The 10,992-nt window shown below is 50.0% G+C and overlaps 1 protein-coding gene across 1 annotated transcript; it reads left to right on the forward strand.

Annotated features, from left to right (window-relative positions):
• Positions 1-2,983: 2,983 nt before the first annotated feature.
• LOC105553110 (patr class I histocompatibility antigen, alpha chain E) lies at positions 2,984-7,709 on the forward strand. The gene is given in 10 exon segments (XM_011999064.1): positions 2,984-3,190; positions 3,321-3,590; positions 3,837-4,112; positions 4,730-5,005; positions 5,127-5,240; positions 5,965-5,997; positions 6,104-6,129; positions 6,132-6,151; positions 6,317-6,376; positions 6,378-7,709. Coding segments are annotated over 10 exon segments (1,197 nt in total). The 5' UTR covers positions 2,984-3,135; the 3' UTR covers positions 6,445-7,709.
• Positions 7,710-10,992: the final 3,283 nt, after the last annotated feature.

Consider the following 10,992-nt stretch of genomic DNA (forward strand, 5'->3'; position numbering starts at 1 on the left):
ATGGGGTGATCTCGGCTCACCGCAACCTCCGCCTCCCGGGTTCAAGCGATTCTCCTGCCTCAGCCTCCTGAGTAGCTGGGATTACAGGCGTGCACCACCATGCACGGCTACTTTTGTATTTTTAGTAGAGACGGGGTTTCTGTATGTTGATCCAGCTGGTCTCAAACTCCCGATCTCAAGTGATCCACCTGCCTCGGCCTCCCAAAGTGCTGGGATTACAGGCGTGAGCCACCGTGCCCGGCCACCCCTTGTATCTAAAATAAAAGTTAAAATTTTTAAAATTAGTAAATAAGAGAATGTATGCTATGAGCCAAAATGACGCTTGCAAAATTTTCCAAGAACGACAGGAAAATGAAAAATAATCACTCTTCTTGTTACCAAAAATCTTGGTAGCTGCAGAAGGTGGGATCTTTCCTCATTGGGAGTCGCAGAACCAATACATGAAACCGAAAGTGAGCCTCAAGCAGAGCAAGTTTTATTTCCTGCACAGGACTTCTAAAGACGAGAACAGCTCTCCCAAATCAACTTCTCCGCTAGCGGGGCGGCTAGTGAGGGATGAGGGGGCTAAAATGTAGTATTGCTCTAATGGAGGGGCTGGGCATTAAAAGTGAGGGGGAGGAATATTCATATGTTTTATGAGAACAGGCATTGAACTTCTCCAAACCGGTAATACTGCTTTCCTTTCGGTCCTTTTAGGACTTCTACTCATTGTCATGGAGATTGTCAACTGTCACGGCACGGATGGGAGTGCAATTTAGCTTGGAAACGGGATTACAATGAAGCGTGAGGTCTTTCTGAAGTCATTTGGCCGGCTCTCTTGGTTGTAACGAGTCTCAGCTGGTTTGACCTCAAAGGCAACTTCTTGAATCAGATCCTGTTTTTTTGTTTTCGTTTTTGTTTTTGTTTTTTGTTTCTTGTTTTTTTCCCCAGACGTCTCACTCTGTCGCCCAGGTTGGAGTGCAGTGGTGTGATCTCGGCTCACTGCAACTACCACCTCCCGAGTTCAAGCAATTCTCCTGTCTCAGCCTCCCAAGTAGCTGGAATTACAGGCGCGCACCACCACACCCAGCTAATTTTTGTATTGTTAGTAGAGAAGGGGTTTCATCATGTTGGCCAGGTTAGTCTTGAACTCCTGACCTCGTGATCTGCCCTCCCCAGCCTACCAAAATGCTGTGATTACAGGCGTGAGCCACCGTGCCCTGCCTATACATTGTTAATTTTGGAAAAATTTAAAGTTAGGTGGGTTTTTTGCATTAAAAATATGTTATTTCCGCTCAAGAGATCAAGACCAACCTGGCCAACATGGTGAAACCCCGTCTCTACTAAAAACACAAAAATAAGCTGGGCGTAGTGGCACACGCCTGTAGTCCCAGTTACTGGGGAGGCTGAGGCAGGAGAATCGCTTGAACCCGGGAGAAGGAGGTTACGGTGAGCCGAGATCGTTCCACTGCACTCCAGCCTGCGGACAGAGCAAGACTCTGACTCAAAAAAAAAAAAAAACACACACACACAAAAAGTTGTTTCCATTAACATGTAATGGGTTATTAATATTATATTAAATGAATTAATATTTTTAATATTTTGTTTTAATCTGTTTTAATTTTTATATGATAAAACTTGACACAAGCCACAGAAACAAAATTTATTTGGGTCCTCACTAATTTCTTTTTGGAGGCTGGAGGGCAATGGCGGGATCTTGACTCACCGCAACCTCCGCCTCCTGGGTTCAAGCGATTCTTCTGCCTCTACCTCCCAAATAGCCAGGCCTCTACCTCCCAAATAGCCAGGATTACAGTCATGCGCCGCCACCACGCCCGGCTAATTTTTTGGATTTTTAGTAGAGATGGGGTTTCTCCATATTGGTCAGGCTGGTCTCGAACTCCCAACCTCAGGTGATCAGCCCGCCTTGGCCTCCCAAAGTGCTGGGAGTACAGGCGTGAGCCACCGCGCCCAGCTGGGTCCTCACTAATTTCTAAGCGTGCACAGAGATACTGAAACCTAAAAGTTTTTACGGCGGGCTAATTGCTGGGGGCGGTGGCTCACGCCTGTAATTCCAACACTTTCCAACACTTTGGGATTTAAAACAATACAATATTTAACAATACAGGCTCACGCCTGTAAACACAGTACCTTGGGAGGCCGACGTGGACGAATCGCTTGAACCCAGAAGTTTGAGACTAGCCTTGGCAACATGGCGAAAACCCGACTCTACAAAATACAAAAAAAAAAATCGCCGGGTAGGCGGGTCGCAGTGACTGACGCCTGTAATCCCAGCACTTTGGGAAGCTGAGGGGGGCGGATCACGAGGTCAAGAGATCGAGACCATCCTGGCTAACACGGTGAAACCCCGTCTCTACTAAAAATACAAAAAATTAGCCGGGCGTGGTGGTGGGCGCCTGTAGTCCCAGCTACTTGGGAGGCTGAGGCAGGACAATGGTGTGAACCCGGGAGGCGGAGGTTGCAGTGAGCCGAGATCGTGCCACTGCACTCCAGCCTGGGCGACAAAGTGAGACTGTCTCAGGAAAAAAAAAAAAAAAAAAAAAAAAAAGTCCGGGCAGGGTGGCTCATGCCGGTAATCCTATGCCGGTAATCCTAGCACTTTGAGAGGCCGAGATGGGAGGATCGCTTTAGTCCAGAAGTTCGAGACCAGCCTGATCAACGGAGCGAGACACCCCACCCCCCAACACACACAGACACACACACACACACACACATATACACACACACACACCCAGCTCCAAAAAACACACACGAAAAAAACACTGATTTACACAGTTTACACAGTCCCTGGGCCAGGACTCAGGGGGATAGTGTAACAAAGAGCGCTCGGGTCAGGAGGTGAGAGCGCAGAACAATGTTCCAGGTCCCCGGGCGTGGCTGTCAGGGTCTCAGGCCCCAAAGGCAGAGTGTGGAGACCTGGGAGGCGCAGCGTTGGGCATTCCACACCACTTTCATTTCCTCTGTTAACCTGGTCGTGTCCTTCTTCCTGGATACTCATGACGCAGACTCAGTTCTCATTCCCAATGGGTGTCGGGTTTCTGGAGAAGCCAATCAGCGTCGCCACGACTCCCGGATATAAAGTCCGCACGCACCCACCCGGATTCAGGAGGCGCTACCGACTCAGAGAATGGCGTCATGGCACTACGAACCCTACTTCTCCTGCTCTCGGCCCTTACCAAGACCTGGGCGGGTGAGTGCGGGGTCGGGATGGAAGCGGCCTCTACCCGGAGGAGAGAGGGGCCGGACCGGCGGGGGCGCAGGACTCGGGGAGCCGCGCCCGGAGTAGGGCCGGACCGGTCTCAGCCCCTCCTCGCCCCCAGGCTCCCACTCCTTGAAGTATTTCCACACTTCCGTGTCCCGGCCCGGCCGCGGGGAGCCCCGCTTCATCTCCGTGGGCTACGTGGACGACACCCAGTTCGTGCGGTACGACAGCGATGCCGCGAGTCCGAGGATGCAGCCGCGGGCGCCGTGGGTGGAGCAGGAGGGGCCGGAGTATTGGGACCAGGAGACACGGAGCGCCAAGGACACCGCACAGACTTTCCGAGTGAACCTGAAGACCCTGCGCGGCTACTACAACCAGAGCGAGGCCGGTGAGTGACCCCGGCCCGGGGCGCAGGTCACGACCCCTCCCCATCCCTCACGGACAACGCGGGTCCCCTCGAGTCTCCGGGTTCGAGATTCACCCCCAGGCTGCGGAACCCGCCCAGACCCTCGACCCGGCAGAGTCCCAGGCTCCTTTACCCGGTTTCATTTTCAGTTTAGGCCAAAATCCCTGCGGGTTGGCGGCGACAGGGGCGGGGCTAGGTGGGCGGGGCTGACCGCGGGGGCGGGGCCAGGGTCTCATACCCTCCAGTGGATGCATGGCTGCGACCTGGGGCCGGACGGGCGCTTCCTCCGCGGGTATGAACAGTTCGCCTACGACGGCAAGGATTATCTCACCCTGAATGAGGACCTGCGCTCCTGGTCCGCGGTGGACACGGCGGCTCAAATCTCTGAGCAAAAGTCAAATGATGGTTCTGAGGCGGAGCACCAGAGAGCCTACCTGGAAGACACATGCGTGCAGTGGCTCCGCAGATACCTGGAGAATGGGAAGGAGACGCTGCAGCGCTCGGGTAAGAGGGTCCGCAGGGCTACTCTCCCATCTCCTTCTTGGGCTAGGACTGTGCCCACAGCTGATAGACCTCAAACAGTAGAAGACGCAGGGATGGAAGCCAGAATACCCCTCCTCCCTTGGATCAGGAGAGGGGGCTGTCACCCCAGGTACAGGAGATCCTGTACCAGAGAGTGACTCTCTTAAATGACCAGCCTTCTCTCAGGGACAATTAAGGAATCTAGTCCCGCTGGAGAGTCCATTCTTCAAATGAACTGATGAGCAGTTCTCTTTGACTCTCAGTGTTAGGAATCATGGGGGAGTTTCTCTCGTGCCTGGTTCTCAGCCCCACACCAAGAGTTTTTGGAGGTCTGACTCCAGCTTTTCTCAGTCACTCAGCATCCGCACAGGCCAGGACCAAAAATCCCTTTTCACCTTCTGTCCTGGGCTATCTCACCCCGATTCTAGAACTTTCCAAGGAATAAGAGGCTATCCCAGATCCCTAAGTTCAGGCTGGTGTCAAGGTTTTGTCCTCATCTCCTACTATAATTGTCCTCTTCCTTCTCAGGATGGTCACATGGGTGCTGCTGGAGTGTCCCATGAGAGATACACAGTGAATTTTCTGACTCTTCCCCTCAGAACCCCCAAAGACACACGTGACCCACCACCCCGTCTCTGATCATGAGGCCACCCTGAGGTGCTGGGCCCTGGGCTTCTACCCTGCGGAGATCACAGTGACCTGGCAGCGGGATGGGGAGGACCAGACCCAGGACACGGAGCTTGTGGAGACCAGGCCTGCAGGGGATGGAACTTTCCAGAAGTGGGCAGCTGTGGTGGTACCTTCTGGAGAGGAGCAGAGATACACATGCCATGTGCAGCATGAGGGGCTACCTGAGCCCCTCACCCTGAGATGGGGTAAGGAAGGGAATGGGAGGTCATGTCTCTTAGGGAAAGCAGGAGCCCTTCTGAAGCCCTTTTGCAGGGTCAGGGCTGAGGCCTGGGGGTCAGGGCCCCTTACGTTCCCCTGTTTTCCCAGAGCCGTCTTCCCAGTCCACCATCCCCATCGTGGGCATCATTGCTAGCCTGGTTCTTGGAATTGTGGTCACTGGAGCTGTGGTTGCTGCTGTGATGTGGAGGAGGAAGAGCTCAGGTGGGGAAGGGAGAGGGGTAGAGTCTGAGTTTTCTTGTCCCACTGGGGGTTTCAAGCCCTAGGTAGAAGTGTGTCCTGCCTTGTTACTGGGAAGCACCATCCACACACACGGGCCGACCCAGCCCGGGCCCTGTGTGCCAACACCTACTCTTTTTTGAGATGGAATCTTGGCTCTGTCACCCAGGCTGGAGTGCAATGGCGTGGTTTCAGTTCACTGTAACCTCTGCCTCCCAGGTTCAAGCGATTCTCCTGCCTCAGCCTCCCGAGTAGCTGGGACTACATGTGCGTGCCACCACACCCGGCTAATTTTTTTTTGTACTTTTAGTAGAGATGGGGTTTCACTGTGTTGGCCAGGCTGGTGTCGAACTCCTGACCTCGCGATCCACCTGCCTCAGCCTCACAAAGTGCTGGGATTACAGGCGTGATCCACCACGCCTGTGGTACCTGTGACAATGAAGGACAGATTTATCACTTTGATGATTGTGGTGATGGGGATCTGAGCCCAGCAGTCACAGGTCACAGGGGAAGGTCCCTGCTGAGGACAGACCTCAGGAGGGCAGTTGGTCCAGGACCCACAATTGCTTTCTTCATGTTTCCTGATCTTGCCCTGGGTCTGCAGTCACAGTTCTGGATACTTCTCTGGGATCCAAGACTAGGAGGTTCCTCTAGGACCTTATGGCCCTGCCTCCTCCCTGGCCCCTCACAGGACATTTTCTTCTAACAGGTAGAAAAGGATGGAGCTACTCTCAGGCTGTGTGTAAGTGATGGGGGCGGGAGTGTGGAGGAGCTCGCCCACCCCACAATTCCTCCTGCACCACATCTCCTGTGGGCTCTAACCAGGTCTTGTTTTTGTTCTACCCCAGGTAGCGACAGTTCCCAGGGATCTGATGATTCTCTCACAGCTTGTAAAGGTGAGATTCTGGGGGTCTGAAGTGGGTGGAGGGTGGGGCAGATGGGACAGGACTGGGTTGTGGGGATTTTTTGATTTGGAATTTTTGAGTGTGTGGTGGGCTGTTCAGAGTGTCATCACTTACTGTGACTGACCTGAATTTGTTCATGACTGTTTTCTTCTGTAGCCTGAGACAGCTGCTTCATGTGCGACTGAGATGCAGGATTTCTTCACGCCTCCCCTTTGTGTCTTAAGGGACTCTGGCTTTGCTTTTTGCAAGGGCCTCTGAATCTGTCTGTGTCCCTGTTAGCATAATATGAGGAGGCAGACAAACATTCCACCTCCATGTCTACCATGACCCCCTTCCTCACACTGACCTGTGTGCCTTCCCTGTTCTCTTACTTTTCTATTAAAAATAAGAAACTGAGCAGAGCACGGCGGCTCACACCTATAATCCCAGCACTTTGGGAGGCCGAGACAGGCAGATCACGAGGTCAGGAGATCGAAACCAACATGGTGAAACCCTGTCTCCACTGAAAAATACAAAAAATTAGCCGGGCATGGTGGCAGGCACCTGTAGTCCCAGCTACTCAGGAGGCTGAGGCAGGAGAATGACGTCATCCCAGGAGGCAGAGGTTGCTGTGCACTGAGATTGTGCCACTGCATTCTGGCCTGAGTGACAGGGTGAGACTCTGTCTCAAAAAATAAAAATTCAAAGAAAAAAAGAACCTGGATCTCAATTTATTTTTTCATATTCTGCAGTGAAATGGTGTTGAGGAAGCTAAAGTCATAGTTAGAAATACAGACAGATAATTCCACAGCACATCTCCGGCAAATTGAGCCTATTGCTTACCACCTGTAATCTTGACCATATACCTTGGAGTTGAATATTGTTTTCATACTGCTTTGGTTTGAATGTTCCTTCCAACACTCATGTTGAGACTTAATCCCTAATGTGGCAATACTGAAAGGTGGAGCCTTTGAGATGTCATTGGATGATAAGGCTCTACCTTCATTCATGGGTTAATGGATTAATGGGTTATCACAGGAATGGGACTGGTGGCTTTATAAGAAGAGGAAAAGAGAACCGAGCTAGCATGCCCAGCCCACAGAGAGCCTCCACTAGAGTAATGCCAAGTGGAAATGGTGAGGTGCAGCTGCCGCAGAGAGCCCCCACCAGGGAAATGTCTAGTGTCTAGTGGATCCAGGCCACAGGAGAGTGCGTTGTGGAGCGGTGGGAGCAGGACCTGACCACCACCAGGACCCCAGAACTGTGGAGTCAGTGGCAGCATGCAACGCCCCCTTGGGAAAGCTTCAGGCACCAGCCTATAACCCATTCGAGCAGCCATGTAGGCTGCACCCAGCAAAGCCATAGGCACAGGGCTACCTGAGGTCTTGGGGGCCCAATCCCTGCTCCAGTGTGTCTGTGAGGCAGCACATGGAGTCAAAAGAGATTATTCTCTTCCCACAGATACCTTTTCTCTCCCATGGCCCTTTAACAGCATCTGCTTCATTCCCCTCACCTTCTCAAGCTGAGCTGAGGTAAACTTTGAAGTAAAATAAAAGCTGTGTTTGAACATAATTTGTATGTCATTTGTGCATTTTGTGCCTTTTTCTTTTTTTTTTTTTAAACCACATTCAAGCTATTCTTGGGCTTCCAATGCCGTGGTCCACCCAGAACTGCATTCACTGGCCAGTGTTCTAGTTCTGGTCATGCCAACTTTCCCCTTTTTCCTGGTGAATCCCTGTAATCACCTGAGTCTCATTCTGTCAGGTGATATCCAATGAGAAGGCAATATGTGTGGTGAAAAGCCCAGGGAGTCCTGGGTGTGAATTTTTACTTTGCTGTGTAAAGCAAAGTAATTTTTACTTCCTGTGTTACACGCAGTGGGGCTTCACCTGTCTGGGCTCCAGTTCCTCATCTTGTATACGGCACTGTTTTCTTGGGGGAGTCTTTATAAAGCTAATATAAAGTATCTGTGCTGTGGTTTGAATGTGTCCTCCAAAAAGCATGTGTTGGAAACTGAATCCATAATGCAACCATATTGAGAAGTGAAGCCTAATGGCTGGCTGGCCATGGGGGTTCCAACTTTATGAATGGATTAATACTGATTATAAAAGGGCTTGAGGTTGAGGCAAGTTCAACCTCTTGCCCTCACCCACTTGCCTCTACCAAGAGATGATACAGCAAAAAGACTCACCAAATGCCAGGATCTTGATATTAGACTTCTTGTCCTCCAGAACCATGAAATAGACTGCTATGCTTTATAAAATACTCAGTCTGTGGCATTCTCTTACAGCAACACAAAATGGTCAACCTGATATTTCGGTTTCAGTTAGTGGTAGGTATTTTTATTTCAAGCATTCCTGCTAGAGTATTAGTTTCTTCGTAAGCCCAGAATCTGCATTTTAGCAACAACAAAGACGTCTTTTTTGTTTGTTTGTTTTTTTGTTTTTGTTTTTGTTTTTTTTTGAGACTGAGTTTCACTCGTGTCACCCAGGCTAGAGTACAATGGCATGATCTTGGCTCACCGCAAACTTGGCCTCCTGGGTTTAAGTGATTCTCCTGCCTTAGCCTCCCAGGTAGCTGGGATTACAGGCACGCACTACCAAGCCCAGCTAATTTTTGTATTTTTAGTAGAGATGGGGATTTCACCATGTTGGCCAGCCGGTCTCGAACTCCTGATCTCAGGTGATCCACCCACCTCAGCCTCCCAAAGTGCTGGGATTGTAGGCATGAGCCACCGCACTCCACCAGAAGTCAATTGATGCAAAGAAAATCGGTCTATAGATTTGATGGAAATTTGGACTCCTACATCCTATTTTTTAAAGAATTGAAGGGAAACTGTTACTCCTTATTAGTGTCCCAGAAAGATGAACTGTTTTCCTTCTCTACTTGGTCTGCCCATTTCTACTTCCTGCCATATCGGCAGGCTATGTTTGCCTTACCTCAAAGATCTGCCTTCCTCAGTTTTAGATCTTAAATCTTTTTAAGCCAAACTCCAAGGAATCTTTTACAAATATTTATTGAACCCTTCCTGTGTTCACAGAATGTTGTGAGGTCCAGGGTGAGACTAGGTGGCGAGAAAAGTTCCTGCACTGAAGGAACCTAAGATTTAGTAACAATGAATAAACAGACTTAAAGATAACTATTGTGGTTAGTGCTGAAAGAAACGTACAAAATGCTAAAAGTCAGGAAGGAAACTGTTTTCTAGGACAGTGGTTCCCAACATTTTTGGCACAAGGGACTGGTTTCATGGAAGACAATTTTTCGGAGGGGTGGTTTGGGGATGATTCAAGCACATAACATTTATTGTGGACTTTATTTATATGATTACATTGTAATATATAATGAAATAATTATACAACTCACCATAATGTAAAGTCAGTAGGGGCCCTGAGCTTGTTTTCCTGCAATGAGACAGTCCCATCTGAGGGTGATGGGAGACACTGACAGGTCATCAGGCATTAGATTCTCATAGGAGTGAGCAACCTAGATCCCTCACATGCACAGTTCACAATAAGGTTCACACTCCCATGAGAATCTAATGCCACTGCTGATCTGACAGGAGGCAGAGCTCGGGTGCTAATGCTTGGTCGCCTGCCACTCACCTCCTGCTGCGCAGCCCAGTTCCTAACAGGCCGTGGACTGATACCAGTCCATGGCCCACGGGTTGGGAACCCCTATTTTAGGAGACTTCGGATTTTCCAAGGAAGAAATGTTTGAGTTATGCTTTGAAAAATGTAAGATACCACTGTAGATGTTTTAATCAGGGAATTGGGTTATTACCAAAAAAATGTTGGAAGGATGAAAGGGTGGGTTCTTTATGCCTGCTGCCTTGACCCTGGAACAATTTAGAACCAGCCCAGTGAGGCACCTACTCCCTATGAGGCCACACAGGAGCTGTGCTTTCTTAGACCTGGATCCCACTACCACATAGGGGTTCCTGGGCACCTGGACACCACGGAAGAGAGGTCAACCAGGTCCCATTCCTCTGGCATGACACTCAGTGATTCAGTCAAGATACTGTTGGGAAAACAGCCCATGCCATCTCCATGGTTGGAAAAGTTTTGAATAGCTAAAAGCAAAACAGGATAGTTAGGCTGCATTATGTAGATAAAGGTGACTCATGGGCAGGCCCTGCCTCCTTGGGCCATCGTATGTGAACAGATCTTTGTGTGATTATGGGATAATCCTGGGTTCCTTTCTCCATGTGCCTGTTCTTAATTGGCCCAGGAGAGGGAACTCAAGGAAAGGAGGAACCTGAGTGATCTTGTCCTCTTTTGACATCTCATGTCTAGCCACAAGATTATGAATCATAGATCTCTAGATGTCAGTGTTCCTAGAGGAAAAAAGCAATCTGCCATAGCAGCAGAATGAAAGGGAGACAGCTACTCCTATTACTACATTTTAACAGCCCCTCTCAGTCAGCTAGCCCAGACTAGGATCTTAATGGGGACTGGGACTTACTTCCATATATTGTAAATGATGTAACCTTGTCTTCATGCTGATCTTAAATATATCTTGATGAACAGTATAAGGAAGCAAATGAAGGCTTGGCGCAGTGGCTCACGCCTGTAATCCCAGCACTTTGGGAAGCCAAGGTGGGTGGATCACCTGAGGTCAGGAGTTCGAGATCAGCCTGACCAACATGGAGAAACCCCGTCTCTACCGAAAATACAAAATTAGCTGCGTGTGGTAGCACATGCCTGTAATCCTAGCTACTCAGGAGGCCGAGGCAGGAGAATCGCTTGAACCCAGGAGGCGGAGGTTGCGCAGTGAGCCGAGATCACACCATTGCACTCCAGCCTGGGCAACAAGAGCGAAACTCCGCGAAAGAAAGAGAAAGAGAAAGAGAAAGA

The sequence above is a fragment of the Mandrillus leucophaeus genome, unplaced genomic scaffold (genome assembly GCF_000951045.1).
Source record: "Mandrillus leucophaeus isolate KB7577 unplaced genomic scaffold, Mleu.le_1.0 Scaffold581, whole genome shotgun sequence".
Lineage (NCBI taxonomy): Eukaryota > Metazoa > Chordata > Mammalia > Primates > Cercopithecidae > Mandrillus > Mandrillus leucophaeus.